General features: G+C 35.4%; 1 protein-coding gene across 6 annotated transcripts in view; it reads left to right on the top strand.

The window, feature by feature from the left end:
* Positions 1 to 22,525, top strand: part of IFT74 (intraflagellar transport 74) — a 44,646-nt gene extending 22,121 nt beyond the window's left edge. For 5 of the 6 annotated variants that reach the window (XM_039347822.1, XM_039347823.1, XM_039347819.1 and 2 more), the window contains exons 13-21: positions 601 to 680; positions 2,117 to 2,119; positions 6,301 to 6,354; positions 7,766 to 7,863; positions 10,173 to 10,299; positions 13,420 to 13,583; positions 17,175 to 17,300; positions 18,624 to 18,684; positions 20,352 to 22,525. In XM_039347822.1, the coding sequence (XP_039203756.1) occupies positions 601 to 680; positions 2,117 to 2,119; positions 6,301 to 6,354; positions 7,766 to 7,863; positions 10,173 to 10,299; positions 13,420 to 13,583; positions 17,175 to 17,300; positions 18,624 to 18,684; positions 20,352 to 20,467 (829 nt within the window). In that variant the 3' untranslated portion in view covers positions 20,468 to 22,525. The remainder of the gene's footprint in view (positions 1 to 600; positions 681 to 2,116; positions 2,120 to 6,300; positions 6,355 to 7,765; positions 7,864 to 10,172; positions 10,300 to 13,419; positions 13,584 to 17,174; positions 17,301 to 18,623; positions 18,685 to 20,351) is intronic. The other variant, XM_039347825.1, reaches the window with a different exon arrangement.
* Positions 22,526 to 23,646: the final 1,121 nt, after the last annotated feature.

The following is a 23,646-nucleotide window of genomic DNA, read 5'->3' as shown; positions in this document are numbered from 1 at the left end:
AAGTAATGCAACAGGGGAAGGTCTAAAATAAATATTGTCCTGTGACATTTTTATTGCTTATGAGACATGCTTCATTATCATATGGTTATTCATATTGTTCAAAATTAAAGGGAAGAGATTTTAAAGATGATACCTGGCATTTAAGACAGCTATAAACAAAAAAATGCATTGTATAAATACAATATTACATTTAAATTTAAATACAATATCACATTTAAATTTAAATATGTTAACTAGGTTACTTTAATTAATGTTTTACTTACATTTTTCTCTGAAATCAAACTTAATTTGAGAAAGTGAGAGAAAGAAGCATTACTCTGTTGTAATATTATTGTAATGAAATATTTTAACCAGCAGGGGGACCCATTGTTTAACATAAGAAATTCTTATGTTCCTCATTCTTTACAAAATTAAACTCGTTTAGGTAAAATTGTGTAAACTCAGTTCAAGAATATTCAGAAGCAAAAACATGTTGGAAGAAAAAGACATTGCTGTTTTATTGTTAGTCAGAAAGCTATTTATTCAGTGTTTTTTGCAAAAAGCTGGTGTCTAAAGCTGTATATTTATAGTTATCACCATGCACTTTACACATTGTTTTAGGCTAACAGATATAAAAGAAAAGATCAACCATCTCAATGAAGGAATTCGGCAGCTTGACATGGATTTAGAAGAACACCAAGGTAAAAGAGGGCTTTAAAACCTGACTCTTCAAAACTGTATTTAAATGTTCTAGTTGATTCAGAAATGTGGACTATTTATATTCAGGTAGGGTCTATGAATTCTGAATAGATACTAATATGTGTTCATACATGCAAACGGCATGATTCTGTACAATATTTTTATTCCACACTCTTATATGATAAGTATTTCCATTTGTTACCTTCCTGTAGTTTCCTTCCGCCTCTACCTATTTTCTTACTGCTAAAACAGGGGTCCCCAACCCTCAGTCCAGGGATTGGTACCAGGCCGTGGCATGCCAGCAGCTGGTCTGCACAAACAAGCAAAGCCCCATCTGTGGGATGCAGGCAGCACACAAAACCATGCACTCTCCTGTCCATGAAAAAACTTTTCTCCACAGAACGAGTCCCTGCTGCCCAAAAGGTTGGGAACCTCTGTGCTAAAACATCTATAAAAGATGTTTACAGTCTAACACAGCTTCATAGTGCATTGCACTTGATGGCTTGTTAGCTGTTTGGAAATATCCCTTTTCTCAAAGGACTTTAAAGAATGTGTTTCACTGTGAATAAAAAAAAATGATGGTGTGGCAAAATAAGCCAAAAAAGTAATCCTCCCTAATGAAAGTTGTTCAAATTCTATGATCATGCACAAAAACTCCAACATAAGTTAATCCTTGCAACAGATATGGGTGGTCTTCTCACTGTAAAAAAGGTTTGTGTAAGCAGAACTATTTGGAAGACTGTGAATGTGGGTAATTCTCTGCATATATATTATCAAATCTTTGAATCACATGGAGTTAGAAAAAAAGCATTTCAACTAATAAAGTAGCCTTTTCCAACCTGGTGCTTTCCAAATCGGAATAGATTATTGCGGGAGTTGTAATCCGGTGACAACCAATGATGCTTCTATAAGGAGGGTACACCTTGGGTTGCTTTACTGAACCAGTGCCATCTTATGGAATCCAAAAGCCATGCCTTCTCAATGGCAGCAGTTGGGGTCTGGCTCTTTCCTCAAGCTTTTGGGCCAGTTGAATAGAATTCCCAATTTGAGGAGTTACAGTAAAATCAGCTTTCATGATTTAATGACCTTTCAAGTTTTTTTATGTTTATTGGGTTGATTATTTTTTCCCTTTTTTTCTTTTTCTTTTTATATGCTACCCAGAATCATGTTATTTGAGTTGGGCAGTCATTTAACTGCCCTTAGATAAATAAGTACATGCAGTTGTAAGTTTTGATTTAAAAGGAACTAATTATCTTAATGCTATCTCCTTAGAAGTGTGACTTAATCAGTATTGTTTTTCTTTCTTGATTCTTAAGTTTGATCATATAATCAGTACTTGATTTTAGCATTTTCATGGTAATTCCATCATTTTGCTTTTATCTGTTTTATTTTCATACACTTTTTGCATCGTTTTCCTATATTTCTTGGATGGCTGTAGATGGTAAGAAATTGTTTTACTATTTATAGTTGATATCTAAAGCATAGGAGCTTTTCAAAATAATCCATTATATTTCTTATAGCAAAAGCATTAATTATCTTTCCTCAGTAGTATTAAAATTATACCAAATTAAATTTTGGACTGTAGCAACAAAGATATGGCATCAGGATCGCGGGAAGTTATAGTACTGTTCTGGTTAGACTGCACCTGTAATAATACTGTGACCAATTCTGGTTACCACAATACAAAAAAGAAAGAATGCAGAGAAGAATAATAAAAAGGTAAGGGGATTAGAGTCTAAATCCTATGAAGAGCAGTTAAAGAAATTTGGTATGTTTAACTTTAAAAAGAGAAAAGTAAAGAGAGACATGATACACACAGAGATGTCACAGAGCAAAGGGTTTTGTCATAGAACCTGAGGAGAAGACAAGAACTAGTGAGTAGAAACTTTACAGAAAGAAATCAAAAGTTGAAATAAGGACAAATGTCCTCACTATGACAAGTATTGAATAATGGAATACAGTATCTGCTTCCTTAAGTCATGAACGCTCCATTCTTGGAAGTTTTCAAGAAGAGATTAGACAGCCATTTGTTCAGTATGGTGTGAGGATTCCTGCATCACACTGGGGGTTGGACTAGAAGACCTCCAACCCTATGATTTTGTGATTCAATATTGGCACCATCGATGACCAGATGTTTTTGCTAATTTGATCTTCCCACATAATCCTCTCCAGATCTAGTTGTGGAAATGCTATGCTCTTTCCCACTAACTAAGGAAGTGTTTTATTATCCAGAGATCACATCGTCTAGCACAAAAACTTGTCTAAATGTTGCAGTCATGTCCACAAATGTTCTTGCAATCATACACAATCTTTTGAGTTTGATTTAGGAATTCCTTTTCCTAAGTTGTCTTCTCCCACATCTCCATCTCCACCTGCCAACCCTCCCATTGTAATTAATCTTACCTTCACACCAACGAGAGGGATTGTACCAGGAGCTTCCATTCCTGCTGGTGTTGATTTGAGTCCTTGAAGGTACTGGGTACTCCCACAATTTCCAGGCTGTAATTCCCCAGAATATTTACTCTGCTAGTTGGGATTTGTGAAAATTATAGTTTGAATAGTTTCACCAAGTATCAGACAACAAAAATTATTATAAATTCTCCTGATCATATATCACTGGCTCCTATTGTTCATGGACAATTCACTTTCATATCTGAAGAAGGGTGTTTTTGTTTCTTAAACACCTGTCAAAGCAAATATCAGTTCTACAAAAAAAAAAATCTGTAACTACAATTTTAAAAATTTGCAACGTATAATTTAGACATTTGCACTGGTGGTTATAGTTTTCATTAATATATTACCGAAATATTGAATAGGAAATATATAACCTAGATGTTTGTTTGTTTAAATTTCCACACCCACCTATCTCACCTAAGTGACACGGGTGATTTACAACATATCTAAGACAAACTCATAAACGATGATCAATATAGTGTTATTGGTGCAATTGTTCAATATTCTGAAGTTTTCATTAAAAAAATCCTATTTTTTATAAAAAAAAATCAAAGATTTCTTTTTTGTTTAAGTCCTCAATCTATGTCTCTGTTCATGGTACTCTGAAAAGCAAATTAGACTTTAAGGTTTTTTTTTTCTGTCATGAAAGGGAGAATTGGCCAGAAATAGGACTCTAGCTACCAGGATGTTTAAAAAAATGTGCTCTTAGGACAGTGCAAACATTTATAATTTATAAATACAAGTAGTGGGAAAGTCATATAATATAACAGGGAAAGGAGACTTTGTGTCTGTCAATTTTAATGTGGTTTATTTTTAGCTTACGCATTCCATGTTTTTCTTTAGGTTGTGAAGCTGTTATCTATTTGTATTATACACTTTATTTTAAATTTTTGAATCAGACCTTTTTGTAAGTCAACAGAGATTATAGTTATCATAAATAATGCAAGCATATCATATAAGTATGTTATGGAACAGATATATCTTGTATTAATTCAAATGCATCTTGTTTATCTTTCGGTTTGTCCCCAATGCATTCAATAGGACTCTTAGTGGTTTACAATAACATTCAATGGTGTTATAAAACATTTGTGGTAAAAAACAGTCCTAAATATACGGTGATTTATTTAATCAATTTTTAAGGTCACCCACTCAATGACTAGGCCACTTATAATGGGTTAAAAAATTGTGGGTGAAAATATAGACATCAAAAAAAATGAAGGGAGGAAATAGATTCAAATATACTACTACAGCATTGCTAGTGATTAGTGCCCACACACAAATGTAACTCAGAGCCTGCAGGAAGAGCCAGGTCTTAAGTGCCTTCCTAAAGGCATTTAATACAAAATAAAAAAACCATACATCATAGATCAGTGTCATTTCTTTCACCATTTGTCCTTCAACCTTATTCCATTTTTAACAATTTCTAGAAGGCCAATAATATAGAGGCCAATCTGATAGCAACAGGGAGGCTGGTCCATGTTACAAATGTGGCCATTAAAAATAGTTTATTTTTTAATAATAATTTTATTAACCTGTTGAAAAACTAATGCAAATTAAATTAAAAGAAAAAGAAAGTGCAAAAAGCAAAAAAGTAGAAGAAAAAGACAAAAACAAATAGAAAGGAAAGAAAAATTAATATTGTAGCAAGAAAGAAAATATATAAAGAAATTACTTCTCCCTTTATCACAACAAGCATAGACAATTTTAGTAACTCACCTTTTCTTAAAATACCACCAGAGGAAGAAATAATTAAAAAAATATTAGACTGTGTGGAAATGGACAGACTTACTCTGAGGTTTAAAGAAAAAGAAGAGACAGAATATTTTCAAACTTGGGACTTATTTTATCAATGGCTGGAGAAATGAACAAGGGATTAGGAATTTAATTTGTATTAGTGAATGATAAACTCAGACAATATGTTTGTTGAATAAGTACTTTTGAATTGTACTAAAAAAAAACAATAAAAACTTTTTAAAAATGTTCTTTTCTACCTATCTCTCTTTTCTACCTATCTCTCATCTCTTATCCATAAACAAAACTTTAAAACCTTGTTCAGTCCTGGTCACAAAAATCCATTAAGGGTTTGCAGAGATAACAATTTTTGCTTTAACTTTGATCAAATTAAACTCACTTTGTATTCTTTCCTTTTACTTTTAACAATCTTGACCTATATCCCTTCAAATTCTATCCTAGAATTTTTTTCTTTGTCCCTTCTCACAAAAACCTTCAAAACTTCAATAAGACTCTTTTGTAAATTCAATATAGGAAAGTTATCAAGATTGTTCTCTTGACTTGTTATTTGTTTATCCCCTTTAATAATTATGATGATTTTTATTATCGTTTTTGTAGCCTATCATTTTTAAAACCACTCAATCTCAAGTTTGTCCCGTAAAACTTGTTCCTATTCCACAACATTTTTTAAACACAGCTTATTTATAATTCTGGACTTATTGTTCACAAATATCCTTCAGTACACTCAGTGTTAAACTATTTTGCTCCATTCTATATTAGTAAGTCAAATCTAAGTATTATTTTCCTTTAATTGTTTTCTTTAGTAACTTCTGATTCCCTCTAGTGTCCAACCTTCAAAGTCCCATCGTATCATTTTTTAAGACTTCAAGAGAAATTTCCCATGTAGAGAATTCTTATAGTTAATTTCAAAATTTTATTTCAGTCCCTCTTGCCTCTTAATCAATTTATAGATCATTTATAACTGTCCAAAACCAAAATTCTAATCACCCTTTTGCTTTTTATTCCAAATTAATAATATTTTTTCTAAGTTCTTAAATTTGTATTTATTTATTTAGTTTTGCTAAGGACTGAAGGAGATTCACCTGGTACTCTAAAATAACTTCTTGTTATAAAAATTCCTAGTAACTAAAAAGCAGTTAAAAAGCAATTTCTGAAAGTAATTAAGCTCAATGGATCCAAGGGAGAAAATCAGGAATGATTTGAATCAGGGCGCCTAACAACCAGCGGGATTTGGTTAATAATGGCAATGGGAACTACCGGGATTTCCATTGGTAAGGAATACGGTAAAGTGACCTAACACTTTGACCGCATCATTTAGTAATGTTACTATCATTAACCAAAGTCTACCTGTACCCTAATCTGTCAATACAAAATAACGGCAGTATTAATTGTTTAATTTTAAATTGTTTTTTGTAGGTGAAAAAAATCTGAAATATAAAGAATTGAAGAAGAGAGAGGAAAGCATGGATAGTAAGTAGATCCATAAACATATATAAAATGCACACATTGCATTTAAGGCCCTGAAAACATTCATTTCAAGATATCTACACAGAGAAAAAAAACTTAGTGTTTTGCCTTTAATCTCAGGTAAGTGAGAACAAGACTGCATCCTCATCACTTGGTATGAATGCCAATCTCAACAGTAAGTCCAACTCTTTATGTTTCCCACATGATGACTGGGTCTATGGCAACAACACGTAGAGTAAAAATTGGTTCCCACTCTGGTCCCCTGAACTTCAGATAAATTATTGGAAGTTAAAAGCAAACCGAAATCCTTCCTTTATGTGTTGAAAAAATATTATAAAGGAAAGCAGAACATTTGGCTAATGAAGAACACTAATTTCTTAAGTTAATTTCATTTCAGAAATTCTATAGGTTGTTACTCTGCACCGAGAAATTGATAAGGAAGCATTTAGTCTATTTTAATAGATTTCTTTTGTGTAAGGAGCTGCTCAGCATATATAGGAACTCTGAGACACATTTTGGAGACCCCCGTGAGCCAGAGCCAGTATCGCTAAAGTTCTATGGTCATATTACAGTCGCACTCTCACAGCTACTCTCCATATTGAACCTTTGCTTCTGAAAGTTCTCCAGATATCAGGGAGATGTATGGAGCTTTCAGGCATACTGTGGCTTAGTTAAAAACTCAGGAAAGGAAGTTTTCTTCTATTTAAACAGTCACACAATATTTGTAAATGTTGGGAGCTATTGCCCAAACTTGGATGGTGGTGTGGATGACTTCCAATTCTCCTAATTTTTGCTTGAATTGCCACACTTGCTGGAAAAATTTCCAAAATCTGGAAGCACCTAGTAAAGAATTCCTCTGTTTGAACATTGGTATCCCCCAGGCAGTCTTAAGGATCAGGGTCTTTCATATAGTCTATGAATGTATATATGGTTTTATGGATCATCATCAACATTTCCAATTGGATTCAGACACAGTATTTTAGCCAGTGAAGCTATTGTTGGAAAAAAGTCAGTCAATAAGGGATAGCATTCTGCTTAAATTTTTGAATATCCTTCAGAGATTATATTACAATAGATAAATGGATTGTGTTACAGGAGTCTAGTTAGAATGTAATTAAGGCATTGAATATCTTAAAAATTTGTATATATTATTATTTCTAGTTTGCCATATAGAGCTCAATTGAGTGACAGTTGAATAACTCAATTGAGTGACAGTTGAATAACTGATTCTCATTGTACTTTTTCATATAAACTAATTTTTTATTAAATTATTTTCTGATTTTAACTCCCTTTTTGTATATTTTTAAACCCTTTAAAATTCAAAGTGCAATTGTAAGCAATGCTGCTGGACTTCTCTCCTGTTCCTATTGTAAACAATAGCTTCCTCTATCTTTTTTTTTTTTTCCAACTTTAGACTTTCTTGAATCTTTTGAAGAGACAAAGAACCAGGAACTGGAACGGAAAGCAGAGATAGAGGCCAATATTGTGGCGCTTTTAGAGCACTCAAGTCGGGTAAGAAGTAATCCCTCCTGAAATCCTAATTTACTATTAGGGAAATATAGATAATATATATATCTCTCTCTCTCAAACAAATAAAACCAGACAGTTATGATTTAATTTTAAATATTGAAAATCACACTATTAAATAATAAAACCATTTGATAATAACATGGATTATTTTTTTTATTTCTTTGTATTTGCATTTCTTCAGAATGCAAATAAGAGTAAATCTAACAGTAATTTAGTGTCAGGAGTTCTCAGACTTTATGATGCTGTGACCCTCTAAAATAATACTTGAATTTATGTGACATTTCCCTCCCCATCATGAACTGCACATAAAAGAGGAAGGAAGGAAGCCATTTTACATGGGTACAGGAAGGAAAGAGATGCCCCCACTAGTAACAGCTACCAGAGAAAATGTCCGTTTTCATATCTTGAGAGCAGCCACCCTAAGAAAGTTTAGCACATAGAGAATATGCCCCAGAAAGACAGACAAGTAGGGCATGTCAGTCTCCTATCACAAAAAGGAAAGGAGAAGCAATATTTTGCTGGGGGGAATGGACGTCCATGCTCAGTGTTATCCCCCAGGAGGAATCTCCGTGGCATAGAAAGAAAATGAGCATTGTGTTGGCGAGTACTGAGGAGTGAGTAGAGGGCTTCATGGGGAGTCATTGCAGTGAGTGCAAAGGCTATTGAAGAATGTTCCAGCAGCTGGATCCTGCATACAGCTTGGTCTGGTACCAGCAAGCTCCGTTGTCCAGACAATGTGGGAGTGAGTGCAGACTCCCTTACATTTTTATCAGAGCTCCTTAAGGGACGTGAACCACAGTTGGAGAAGTCAAAAGAAGGCGGTGAGAGTTCTTCCTTTCCCAGTATAGATTTTTCAAGTAAACGCAGTTAACAAGTGAAGAGTCTAGCCTTGCTTTAGCCTTTTTCTTCCTGAAATGGTGACTTCCATTTTTACACCAAGATCTTTTTGAAACGCATTTTAAGCCGGTTTCAGATCCTAGCCGCTAGAATAGCAGAATAATTCTTTGGTTTGTTTAACATTGGGGTTAATTAATTAACTTCATTAAGGTATGGTTACATTTCCCGAGTTTTTAAAACAGTTCATAGAAAGTCGTCATTCCATAGAATTGATCTTGCTCCTTTGCTTTCTTTTTACCCCCATCATTTTTGTTTCTTCTTTTGATACCTTAGGCCAGGGGTAGGCAACCTTGGCTCTTTTATGACTCGTGGACTTCAACTCCCAGAATTCCTGAGCCAGCATGGCTGGCTCAGGAATTCTAGGAGTTGAAGTCCACGAGTCATAAAAGAGCCAAGGTTGCCTACCCCTGCCTTAGGCTTAGGCCTGGAAAAAGGAAAATGACCTCATATTGCAACCAATTGCATGTGATGTGAAACAGACATGCTTTTTATGTTTCCAGAGCAGTCTAACACAACTTAAGCATGTAGTAATTACATTTCATATACTTGCCTAAAAACTGCCTTACATCAGATTTATCAGTGTTTTATTAGGTCTTTTGCAGATTCAAGTCAATTCACTGGAAACTTCTTAAAGTGCCATGTCGTAGTGAAAATAGCTTCCTTTAGAACGGGCTATCTCGATTTCTGAAGTAGAATTTGATTGTCCCATTAACATTTTAGAAACTGTTTTCCTTTAGGATATATTATCCGTGAAGATGTTTTTCTTCGCTTAAGGGTTAGGGTTATTTTTGCAAGAAGCAATGACAGGTAATCCTTGACTTACAACAGTTCATTTAGTGATTGTTCAAAGTTACAGCGGCACTGAAAAAGGTGACTTATCACTGTTTTTCACATTTACTACCGTTGCAGCATTCCCATTCAAACCCTTAGCAACTGACTCCTATTTATGATGGTTGCAGGGTCCCGGGGTCATGTGATTGCCTTTTGAGACCTTCTGAAAAGCATAGTCAATGGGGGAGCCAGATTGACTTAACAACCTTGTTATTAACTTAGCAACTTAACAAATATCTCACATAGCAACAGAAATTTTGGGCTCAATTGTGGTTGTACGTCAAGGACTACCTATACCTTTAGTTGAATTTCCTCAAATTATATAAGCCTTTAATATTTTCTTCGCCTTGACTCATTGTGTAAGGTAAAGTAATAAAACCATTTGTGTGGATAACACAGCAGTGCTCTGTGATATGCTCTCCAATATTTACATTTCTTAAGGGTATTAACTGTGATTGATATAATTGTTATGGAAAAAGTTTTTCCATTAATCAGCCTCTAGGCACGGCAACACATTTGGAAAGTTTTGTTGTTGTTGTTGTTGTTGTTGTTGTAATGTGCAGAATGTAAGTCGTATGAAGCAGATCTCTTCCGTAACAAATCAAGAATTGAAGATCATGCAGGAAGATCTCACTTTCAAATCAAGTGAAATGCAAAAATCACAGAGTACTGCTAAAAATCTGGGTACAGGTAAGACAGGAATACATTTGAGATGCATTTATTCCATTACAAAAAAAATAACTCTTCCCCTTTTATATCTCAAGGACTCAGCTGTTTCATAGTTCATACTTTACTATATATATTTAAATATTTTTTTTGAAACTGGTAGAGAATCAGGCAAATACAGGTAGTCCTCGACTTACGACCACAATTGAGATGAAAATTTCTGTTGTTAAGTAAGACATTTGTTAAGTGAGCTTTGCCCCATTTTATGAGTTTTCTTGCCACAGTTGTGAAGGGAGTCACTGCAGGGACTAAGTTAGCAACACAGTTTGCTTGTCAGAAAGTTGTAAAAGGTGATCCCATAATCCTGGGACACAGCAACCGTCATAAAAATGAACCACTTGTCAAGCATCTGAATTTCGATCACATGATCATGAGGTTGCTACAACGGTCGTAAATGTGAGAACTGGTCATAAGTCACTTTTTGGGGGTGCCGTTGTAACTTTGAACGGTCACTAAATGAACTGTTGTTAAGTCAAGGACTATCTATATTGCTGATTTCCCTAAACATATGGATATACTGTTTCAAAATCATTTCAAATAGGAGTTTTATTTACATATTCCAGAAGCTGCTGGGCACCAAAGAGCGTTACAAGGCATTGTGATTTTGCAGATTGTGAATAAAAATAAAAGGGTTAGCAATTTTCAGATATATTAATTTAGTAACAAACCATTTTGTTATTCTGCATACTTTGTGTGCATTCTGAATGGGAACATTTGCGGAGTTGATTAGATCATAGTTTCTGCTATATCTGAATTGTGCATCTGTAATTATTCTCTGAGCCAGGTCTTAAAACCAGAATCGCACTGTAAAACAAATAAATGAGATGTAATTTAAAGGGAAGATGAAAAAGGCAGGCGAATAAGACAATTTTTTATTCTGTTTTAATTCTCTTAAACTGCTTAGTCTGTTACTGTGGTTGCTGACTTGTTTAACCAACTATAAAAGGGTGAGACTCTGCTGGTCTTGAAATCATGTTGTTTACAATCTACACTTTGCTGTTTGCTTAGTAACAAGTCTTCCGTATTTTAGAAAAGTTCTACAAGGCTACACGTTCCCTCTTTGTGTAAAATACCACACAAGAGTGGTCTGCTTTTCATTCTTTAAAGGAAACTTATGTGAGTAAACAGATTTGCTGAGGGCAGCATTTCCCACTAACATTTCCCTAGGTCAAAGCACAAAAGCAATTTTGTCTCAAAATTTGCTACTATGTACACACTGCTTGCTGAAGTCTGTGACTTAGTGGCATATCAGAAGGAACTGGACTGCATCCTCTTCCTGTCTCTTCCCAGAGAGAAGGGTTGTTTCCCCCCTCCCCCTTTTCCTTTCCTTTTTTTATTCTAGGATGGTATTTGGATGAAGAAAATTAGTACCTTCTCCAGATTGTTCAGCAAAAAAGCCTATCTTATCCCCAAATTGTTGCTCTTTTGATACTGCTTATACCAGCGGTTCTCAACCTGTGGGTCGCGACCCCATTTGGGGTCGATCAACCATTTCACGGGGGTTGCCAAACAACGCGATCTGCCATTTTTTTTCTTCAGCCGGTGCAGGGGATGGCGCCGCGCATGCGCGCCGCGCAGGGGGCGGCGCATGGGGGCGGCGCTGCACATGCGGCCACACGGGGCAACGCCGCACATGCACGCGACCTCCTTATGACCAGGGTCGCTGGTATAAAAAGATTGAGAACCACTGGTTTATACTCTTCAGCAGCAGCTTTCTATGGTTTTAGACAGGAATCTGGAAATTGGATGTTCTTCGCCAGGTGTGTGAACAATTGTTCAGCGGACAAGAAATAGTAAATACATTGTAATAGATGCCTTGGATGCAATTCCAAAACATTTAGAGTACCACTTGAACACCATCAGCACTGATCATCGGCATTGACAAAATCACCATCGGTTAATTGCAACAGGCAGCTTTGTTTGGAACAACTTACGTGCTGCAACAATACCTTTCATATTATTAAACACCAAGCATCTATCTATCCCAAGTCCTTGGGAAGGACTAGATAGGTGTACAAAAATGTCAAATCCAATATGAACATCTGGCAGACTATGGGACCACCCCCAATAATTTTTTTTTTAAAAAAATAAAAATTAATTTAAACTAGCTGTGACTGTACTTTTTTCAATTCCCAGACATTCCACAATGCAGGATTTTGAATCCTGGAATCATTATTTTGGAGCACAAGCCACATATCCTCAAAGCAAAAGGCCAGACAGGAGCACAGATTGCCCAGTTCTGAGACAAGGAGTTAAACCATCTCTAAGAAAGGCATTAACAATACACCATGATGATTTTAAATCATGATGATATGCACTACTTTCTCCAGCATACTAATTTGATATCTCTGTATCTTGCATTGAAGTCTAAAAAAAAATCTTTCAATCTAAAATATAAACTCAGGTAATTCTGAGGTGTCAGTGGGGCTGCCTGAAATTCCCAGTGGAGACCATGCACAAGAAATTCAAATTTTGGAATATCTAAGGATTTGATGTTATCAGGTCTGTTTTACAATAAAATGGTCAGACCACAGAATGCACTGTGTAGCAGCTGGATGTAAGTTTAATATTTAAAAACATTTTTAAAATATGACCTCAAAGCTGTATACCAGATGGATTCTATTGTGGGTCAACAAAATTGTTAAACAAAGGATCGGCTGTTATTTGAACGCTTCAATTATAGTAATCTGCTTTTTTTTTTCTAAATTACCAGCACAATCACTAGGAGTTTATCACATTTTGGATAGTTTAAAGCTAAAGAAGGCAATGGAATTATTTTTTTATTGTTCTTCATTTTATTCACAAATATAAGTGAAGCATAACAATCTTAATTTCAGTTTGGCAGCTTTTGCTACAAGCAGTAAACTATTTCAGCACCAGTATTTGCCATACTGTTAGTTCATCAGATAATAGATATTTGTATGCAAAAGATAACATTCTTGAGAGCTTTACTGGACCAATGCCAGGGTGAATAAGGCAAGCAGGACTTGGTTGTCTTCTTGGATAAGTAAATATTTTTTGTGATGGAAAATCAATCTTACTGTATGTCAGTAATGCATCCTAGACCATTTCCCTTTGTTATAGATAGTCAGCGACTCCAGATGGACCTCCAGAAGATGGGATTATTGGAGGGAAAGATGGTCGATGAACTAACTTCACTCAAAGAAAAAATTGAACAGATGAGCAAGGACCTGGAAGTATATAACAATCTGCCTGCTCTGAAAACAACAGGAGAAGAAAAGAAAAAGGTAATTAGCAGTCCAAATCCTAAAACCATAGAGTTGCAAGGGATATTGGCAGTCATTTAATCAAATCCCTGCTTACTACTGGATCTACTAACTAGAATATCGCTGATAGATGATCCCCAAGGCTCACTTTGAAGACATCTAGCATAGGAGAACTTGGCACTTTGTGTGGTAGGCTATTCCGCTGGATGATAGAGTCAGGAAATTCCTCCTGTTGTCTAGTCCAGTTTTCTTATGTACTATAGGTAGTTCTCTTTGGCAACTGCCTTGTTTAGCAACTGTTTTCAGTGGGGAGGAAAAAGTAGCTTTGCAACCTATTCTCGCATTTATGACCTCCGCAGATCTGTAAACCAAAGGAAAACTGAAGTAAAACATGTAAGCGCAGTCGAAGTTTTACTTAGTGGTGATCCCGCTTAAAGGCCAAGTTGCCAGTTCCAGTTGGGGTTGATACAGGTAATCCTCGACTTATGACCGCCATTGAGCCCCAAATTTTTGTTGCTAAGCAAAACATTGATTAAGTGAATTTTGTCCCATTTTACAACTTTTCTTGCCACGATTGTTAAGCGAGTCACTGCAGTTGTTAAATTAGTAACCCGGCTGTTCGGTGAATCTGCCTTCCCCATTGACTTTGCTCGTTTAGAAGGTTGCAAAAGAGGATCACATGAGCTTGGAATGCTACAACCATCGTAAATATGAGTCAGTTGCCAAGCATTGAATGTTTATCTTGACCCTGGGGTTGCTCAGTGGTCGTAAAGCTGAAAAACGGCCATAAGTCACTTTTTTCAGTGCTGTTGTAACTTCAAATAGTCGTAAACAAACTGTTGTAAGTCAAGGACTATCTGTAAAGGAGGATTACCTATAGTTTTAAGCCACTGATTCCGATTCTTCCTTCTGGGGCAATGAAAACAAGTTCGCTTTCTCTCTTCTGTGTGACAACTCTTTAAAAAAACCAATTGGGAAATATGTTTGAGAACCAGTTCTTCAAAATACAGACTAAAATATTTGGCATTAATTCATCTTCAGCCTGCTAAAACCTATATATAGAAACTGCTGTCTTATACTCACTTTTGGAGGACTATGCTCCACCGCTTCCAGTAGGGCTTGCACTGTTAACGGCGCAGTGAAATAAGGCAGGGCTATTTCGCCTAATCTTATCCCATCCGAGCATGGCAGAGGCATTTGAATGTGTCAGTAATAACTCAAAACAATTGTAATACTCACATATTTACTGCTGCAACTCAAGATACAAGCCAGCTGCTTCAAATGGCTTCCCATTCCTCCCAGTAGAAGCTTAATAGTCAGACTAAGCAAAAATACTTCAAAAGTGCTTGCTTAGAAAGTACTTTATGCCTAAAACTGAAAAGTCATTAAACTATTTTCTTTAAAAAAAAATAGCCTTTAACTTTTTCCTTATACAGCCAAAAATTTTCTCACTTGAAAGAAATGCTGTTAAAATTAGTGATGCTTCCTTGTAGGAATGGATGGTTTTCTCTTGCAGTGGGATCAGTTGCTTCCAAATCACTTTCCCATTGCTTTTTTTTTTCTTTTTGTAAGAAGGTGCATTTTCAGGCTATCCCAACTATATTTCCTTACCTTACAGAACTAAAAGGGCTTGCAAGGAGCAGCACTTGGTGTAAATGATAATTTAAAGAGTCTGTATGCTGCCAGTAATACAAAATAGCTTGATATTATGTTTGTTTATTATTTATTCATGTCAGAAGCATCACAGTTAAAATAAGGCATGCTCCATGACACAAAATTTAAAATATAAAATGCAAGACTGAAGTTAGGTTAAATGCTAATAGTGTTTGGTATGGAAATTCACCTGGGTTTTATTCCACCTTCACCAGTGTTTGTATTTACTGTTCTCTTAGCTTAAATATGTTATCATAATTTATAGTACTAAATTATATGGTGAATTCTAATTCTATTTCTATGGTATTCCTGCTTGGTATTATGATTGTAATAAACAGTAAATAACACTGTAATAAATGGGTAAATAAGGTACAATATAAAACAGTGGCATATAAAATAAATATAAAATGTTGGAATGCGAAAATGAGTTAAATAGGTGGCTTATCTCCTGTCATTCAACAGAAAGACACAATGCAAAAAAATCCTATTCCTGCCAGGCAAATATCTGCAGGATGTGACACAACTAAGAAGGTGTCTGATAGATATAAGCAGAAAGGACTCTGATATGATGCAGACATAACCCTAACCATAATTCCAAGGAAACTTTTGGTATCTTTCAGAATATCAAATGTATAATTAAAACACAGTTAAAATGTAGCATAATGAAACATAACTTCCTGAACAATTCAAGAACAGTAGCATTCACAAAATCTGGAAAAAAAAAAACCATGGCAGAGGGTCCACAAACACCCTAAACCCAGTCCCAGAAGCAGAACCACGTCTTAAGGGACTTAGAAAAGACTGGAAAAGTGGGAGCCATACATATATCTGGGGGAATGCTATTCTAAAGGAGAGGGGCTGTGATAGAAAAGGCACATTTCCTTGGATCCATGATAATGACATTTAATTTAGGGAACTCATAAAGTTTTATATACATTAAGGCTAAAGCTTTAAACTCAGTTAAATCAGCAGCTAGTGAAATTCTTTCAACAAACACTGCTCTGTGACAATAACTATGTATACTAGATAAACAGCCATGCCTATACTTTTTGCACTAGCATTTGTTTCTGAAGCACTGTTCATCCTTTTGTGTTTTTCTTATACTGTATGACAGCAATGCATCCCATTTTATGACTGCTCCTTTTGTTCTTAGTTTTAATAGATTAAAAAGTACATATAGCTATGATAGTTTTGTGCCACACTTTCCCCAATGGAAAAAAATTGCAGATTCACTTCAGCAATTTTTTAAATATTTGGTAACTGATAAATGCAATCTAGATTTAAATCCCTTCTGTTTCCCATTCATGCTAAGAGCTGTTCCCCAGTTGACGTTTTATTGGACAACATGCTTGATTTGAGTCAGAGGGATTGGACTTTGTTGTATCCTCCTTCAATATGTTATTAACCATTCCAGTTTTATCCTACTCTATCTTTCTGATAGATCTGTAATAGTACCTCCCTTTTTATGATCCTGTAATCCCATAGATCCTTTATTCTAATTGTGCATTATTTATATCAAGTGTTTCAGCATTTAAGTACCATTTATTACATTGAACAAAAGATTTTATGAGAAGAGGAAATGTGTTAGAAAGTAAAAGCTAGGAAAAAATAGCAGAAGCCAATGTGTTCATAAACATTGGCTGGGAATCAAAATTAAATCTACAGTGAGTGCCTGAACACAGGGAAAGAGAAAGAAATGATTCACATAAAAGGTATGAATTTCTAAAGAAATTAGAAGTCAGAATTCATGCAAATCTTCAGGTTTCTATTTTTCCACTTGTTAAAAAATAGAATAACTTAAAACCAAAGGTTGGTTGCTTTAATCATACTTGGAAAAATCAGTTTTTTCTCATTTTATGTAGTCTTTATGGAATACGCTGTGCTACAGACTTAATTATAAACATAAGTACTTTTTCCCTCCTTGAGTCGTTTGATTTTATATTATTTTCTCATGCTAAGAAACTCCAAGAAGAGAAAGAAAGATTAACCAAACACCGGGATGCATTCAAGAAAATTATGGAACATTTGAATAGAGAATATGAAGGCCTAAAGTTGCAGCTCCAGGAGAATGAAACACATGCACAGGTAAATTGTTAAGGATACACTGAATTGCTTCACAACTTCTTGAGACAAGTGTTTTAACATCTGTAAATACATTTGACGGCAGATTTGAATTAAAAAGGAGGATGGAACTCAACTTTCTGAAATGAACATAATGGCTACTGTATTGGAATAATATAGGGTGTGTGAAAGTTATATAAAATTTTATAATATGAATTGATAACTTTTGATGTTGAGCATGGCACAGAAAACAATTAATTATAAAACATGATGCTTGTTGTTTGGTATTTGGTATCTTAAAGTTTACTGGTAAATAAAATTTAAAGTGTTTTTTCCAACACAAATATTAATGGGCAATTGTTGTTTTGATGTGTACAATGGTTTATATTCTCATTTTCCATTTACAGTGAGATATTCTTAAAGTAAACATGTTGACTTCCACGCAGTGTTTTTGAAAGTTTCATTGTAAGGAGCCTACATGTTTTGGCTCCAAAAGTTTGAACAGTAATATCAGGCAAGCAAACTGTTGCTAGTATTTTTAGGAAACAGCCATAAATATAATAACCATATAACCTTGTTATTTATGCTCAGTGGAATGGCTAAAATTCCTCTGTTTAAACTTATTGTGTTAGACTATTCTCAGCACAGACCGGTTCTTAATCGCACATTCTGCCATCAGACAGGAAATTCAGCTATGGAAGTGAGGAAGTTTCTCCCTCATAGTGCAGAGCATATTAGAGTTTAATATGTGTAAGATATTTTGGAAATAATTACTGACCTCTCTCGCCCGCCCCCCCCCAAAAACCCAAAACAGATTAGGAAAATTCTTTGCCTTACATAAAACAAATTTCATTGTGATGAGTTGTTATTTTAATAGTTTGTCACTATAAAAATAAGTTTGTGTGTCATTATTTGAGTTTTAACCTGTCTTCATTGTTTTTATAAATAACTCAAGATGGTGAACGTATACGATATTCTTTTCTCCTATTTTCCTAACAATGACAACTCTGTGAGGTGGGTTGGGCTGAGAGAGAATGACTGGCCCACAAGTTCATCTGAAGCGGGACAAGAACTTGCACTATCCTGGTTTCTAAGCCAGTACCCTAACCATTAAACCTGTGTGTGTGTGTGTGTGTGTGTGTGTGTGTGTGTCCACAAACGCACATGCATACATGCAACCACATATGTACATACAGAGAGAGAAGATTACACTGCAATTAGTCTTAATCAGAATGCTTAAGCAACATAGCTAAACAGTTGAATAGAAGGGAGGTCAGTCTTGTATTAAAAAATGGAAGTACAATTTTCATGCCTGTTGTTACCATATTTTTCGTTTTCTACCTTCAGCTTACAAATCTGGAAAGGAAGTGGCAACACCATGAACAAAATAATTTTGTTATGAAAGAATGTATCCTTCTTGTTTTCATAAATAGTATTACTGTTGTCAAATATTGCAAATTATCACTATTGCTTCCTGCAAAGCATCAGTCTTTATTAAACTGTACTGACATTTATTCTGAATACATTTGGTTCAGATTTCTTTTTTCTGACCAGCACACATCAGTCACTTACAAATTACACCGTGTTTAATAATAGAGTAAAACCGGTGCATAAATTGAAACTTGTTGAATGTTGTCTAACTTCTGGGATCATGGTGAAACAAAAATATAATCTACTTATTGTGTAATGCAGGGGTCTCCAACCTTGGCAACTTTAAGACTTGTGGACAGCAGTTGGTTTAGAATAGGTGATGGTTGCTTCTTTGTTACAAGGTTTATTGGTTTATTTGACCAATAGAAGCTTCAGATGGGTAATGAGTAGTTGCGAAACTGAATGTTCTTACTAGTCAGCCATTTTCTGGGGTGGATTTCCAAATAACTACAGCAAACATGAATTTACCAATGACATATGTGTTTCCACTGTACTGTAGGAGATGACCAGGCTGAACCTGTGGGAGGGGGTCAAATGTGTCATCAGTTATGAGTCCCTTTGCATCCACAAGAGATCTAAGTCCAGCCCATCTTGAATTCCTTTCTATTCTTAACCCCTGCTAATCTCCCATGACCATTAGTAGTTCAGAATCTTGAAAAGAGCTTAAGCTTACAATAAATCTTTATACACATTTGAACTGCCCAGATCTCCTGATTTCCCTGGTGCTTGACATGTTCCTTCTCACTGCTGAGTAGATTTTGTGTAACAGTGAATTCTCTGTGATCACACCTACAGAGTTTTTAAAAAATCTTTTCTCTTTCTTGGCCAAAAAGAGTCAATGAAGTCACAGTGAGGCGAAGCTGTGTAATAAGGGCCTTTAAGATGTTTAGCATCAATAGCATTGACTATTGGATATACATAGCACACAAAGTGGAGGGATGGTAGTATCATGTACAACTCTGTACACAGGAACATGATGTAATTTAACATCTGGCCTATCTTATTCTTACAGCTGGCATCAGTGGTAAATCCAGGTGTGAACACACTAAAGCATGACAGGAAAAAAGAACTGTACTTGCTTGCCTGTGATTTTTAAGCATCTTTCTGTATTGTATGAAAGTACCTATTAGGTGGATCAGATCTATTCTCAATTTCTTGACCCTGGAACATGATAGGGGGTGGGGGAGAGCTAGATAGATAGATTTATAGATAGTAATTCTATAAATTACTATCACCTGTGTGGAAGTTCTGCAGCTCTTTTCCCTCCAAAGAGATTGGATTTGTTCAGAGGTGGTTATTGATTTTTTTTTTAGAAAAGAATAATTTTTGCTAATTGAATCGTGTGAGGTTTAACCTGAAATCAAGAGTTATTGCAACAGCTTAACCTACTGCCATATTGTCGGCGGCAATAGCTGGCTTAATTTGCTATTAACTGAGAACAATTCTTGTTGAAAACTTGCCCTGAGTTTTCTCAACCTGGATGCCTTCTTTCTGCTTGGCAAAATGATACAGTCAAAAAAAGAGATATCTAATTTTTTTTTGGTATGGCCTCAGTTCTTTAGATATTAGGAGTTAGTGTGGTTTCTTATTGGTAGCTTTTATATTTATTTATTGGAGAACTTTTTCCTTAATTGATATAATCAGTTATTGCTACAAAAAGCCAGGAGAGTGACTACCGGTCCATAATGAAGAATGTGATGAAGGAAGTTGCAGAATATAACAAAACTATAATAGAAGCTTTACAGAGCAGCAAGAACTGATCCTAGATCTACCTATCCTGGATGGACCAAATTAAGGGCTATATACAGTTATTTTGAAGAATGTTGGCATGTACAGGCAGTCCAGTTCACATTAGTATAACCTGTATGCCTTTTTTCATGTATTCTAGGGAGCATGATAGGCTTGCAACATTGGTTTGTTTTCCTTTGAGTTAACTCTGTATTATAAAACAATTGTTCAATGGAGATTCTTTAATTTACCCTTGTTTTGCTTTGTTAAAATAAGCAATATAGTTTGATTTACATCATTTTAAAAAAACTGTGTTATGGCAAGTACACTGTAGTGCTTAAGGTTCTGCTTAATGTTGTAACTGCAAAAGCAGAAAATGTTATTGTTCTATATTTCTGTTTATCTTGCTATGTCAGAATTGTTCTACTTTGAATTGTGTTTAAGATGGATATTAAGGGTATTAAATAAAGAAATCTAAGGAGAAATCATCCTGTATTTCCCCCCCAAAAAAGTATGCAGTAAAAGTCATATGTAGCAAAATGAATATCTAAGAAATGACTCCTTAACCCTCAGTATCTGAGGAATCCAGGGACTCCAGCTTGAAATAAGCTGCCTGACTTGAAAAATTCACAGCATTCTTTCTATCTGAAGTGTATGAAATTCTTATGGAGTCACATTCTTGCTGTAGGAGGATAAAACTCCCCACGGGATCCACAAAACGGCAAACCAGAAGTGCTATGTTGAAAAGGGAGTCATCATGAATGAGCAAAATCCAAATCAGCTCTTGTTGTTGACCCATCTCCCTTGTTCCTACGAGATCCTTCTGTGACTAATGTTCTGTTTGTAAAACCCCATTGATAAGCCCAATAAGAAAAGCAAACAGAGCAAAAATGTGTCACTAGTTTATCTGACTGATACCAACAGGTCAGTTATAATAACTTTTTCTTGTTGCTTTGATCTTTCCCATGGAAGGTCAGTAACATGATATTTTCTGAGAGATGCAGGAATAGTTTACTCAGATTAGTTAATGCAAAATAATAAAAATGTAGTCAATTTTTTTTTTAAAAAAATCAAAGTGTATTTGGAACTGTATTTCTAACAGATTTTGGCTTTTTGTTCTTACTGGATTGATGCATTGTTATTATATTGATCCTTTGTGTAATGAATCAAAGGCCATTATTTTTATTATTTCATTTATTTTCTGACCTTCATCTTAAGTTTTCAGGATGGCACACTTGTAAGTCTCCATTTTGTCTCTGTAGTACAAATGTTATGACATATATCCTGATGGGACCCAGTAGCTCATTTCCAAATGATTAGTCAAACCCAATGGCTTCACCATCATTGACAGCATCACATATTATACTAAGCCCTAAAGAAACAACCTAATGATTTAGCATTAAGTCAGACATTGCCCAAAATCATTCAAATGAGTTTCCTTAGACTAGAACTTGACCATGACACTACATGATTTCATACTTGTACTATATTAAATGAGTTTATAAGTGTAGTTATTTAATCAAACATGCTAAACTGGCTTGCAGTAGACTTGATAGATTGTATAAATCTGGAATATGGATTGAGAAAGTTGGTTTGTCTAGCTTTGCCTATATTTTTGGCAGATTAAAACAATTTCTTAACTAGTCACATGTCTGGGTGGGTGGATGGATAGGTGGATGGATGGACAGACCGACAGATTGATAGAGATAGAGTTAGACTTCAAAAGAAACTGAGTTTTCAGCTTTGCCTGGAGGAGGGTTTTCTTTCATTTTAGAATAATGGAACAGAACAGACACGCGTTTGCTGATAGCCAGAAGTCACTAGCACTGCACTCAGCAGTATGGGTAAGATGCAGAACAAGAGAGCACACCCACAGTTTTGGGAACTCTTAAAGGGGTTAGATTTGTTCTTCTGCACAACTTTATAAAAGCTTGGTCTTAGCTCCATGCATTTGCTAGAATCTGGTTCCATTTTTGCTCCATCGGAACAGAAAAAAAGAAGGTACTGTTTATTAAAATGGCAAGTTCAGGAGTACTCTTGCAAAATTGTCAATTTCCTGCTTCCACTCAATAAATCTGCTTCATTCTGTTTTTCATATCGTAATATCTAACTAAGACAAAACAGGATTTCTATAGACCCAAGCCTATTATCTAGGGGAAATTCCCACTAATATCTCTTCCTTCCTTTGGGGGAGAGCTTTCAGTTATTCCAGTGAGACTCTCTTTTTTTATTATTATTAAGATAAAGTTGGTCTCTAATAATTTCACAGGAGTCTTTTTGTCAGTCACTTGGTTTATTCATTGAAATCTCCCATGCTACAATAACATATTTTGATGTACAGTGGACAGAAGTCGCTCTCTGAGTAAACACACTAAATGAAATTTCATTGTGCTCTTCACATGGGGTCAGTTGCAACATGGCACTGATTTTGCAGAACAGCATGGGAAAGTTCCCCAACCTTGCGTCTCTACTTTGTGGGATATCGACAGCAAGAAAATCTTGATTCTAGAAATACAAACCCTGATTTTCTCTCTGCAAAGCTTATTTCTTACCTATAGATATCTCAAGAATCCTTTTTGAATCTGTATCCCACTGCTTTGATACTTAATACTACAAATACAGTATTTTCTGCCTCAGAAGCTGAATATATTCTTCAGTTTGCTTTCTTGTTTTACAAGGACTAGGACTAGGTTGTAGTACAAAAGACACAGCCATATTTATTTTATTTATTTATTTTATGAGACTTATATACCGCTTTAAGTGCAAGCACTCTCTAAGCGGTGTACACCAGTAAGCAATGTATATATATATTTACATTGCCCCCAACAATCTGGGTCCTCATTTTACCTACCCCGAAAGGATGGAAGGCTGAGTCAACCTTGAGCCGGTGAGATTTGAACCGCTGACCTCCTGAACACAGTCAGCTAAAGTGGCCTGCAGTACTGCACTCTAACTGCTGCGCCACTACAGTGACCAAACCTGGAAAATCAAGTGTTTTGCCCCACTCCAATTCTAGCATAACAGCTCCAGTGAGAATTAGAGAGGTATCACTATTAAAGAATTATCACTCGCATGAGCTATGTACAGATGTGTTATGTCTTTCTACTGATCCTTTGAATCAGAAGCAGGTTTTTCTAGTGGCTTATTTTATTGTATGCTAATCAAGCAGTAAAAGCAATAATCCAATATGCTAGAGATGACACAAAATGAG

The sequence above is a fragment of the Crotalus tigris genome, unplaced genomic scaffold (genome assembly GCF_016545835.1).
Source record: "Crotalus tigris isolate CLP2741 ecotype Arizona unplaced genomic scaffold, ASM1654583v1 scf7180000018101.4720394464:4744507, whole genome shotgun sequence".
Lineage (NCBI taxonomy): Eukaryota > Metazoa > Chordata > Lepidosauria > Squamata > Viperidae > Crotalus > Crotalus tigris.
Note: the sequence above shows the minus strand (reverse complement) of the source record. Positions and strands in the feature narration are given on the sequence as shown.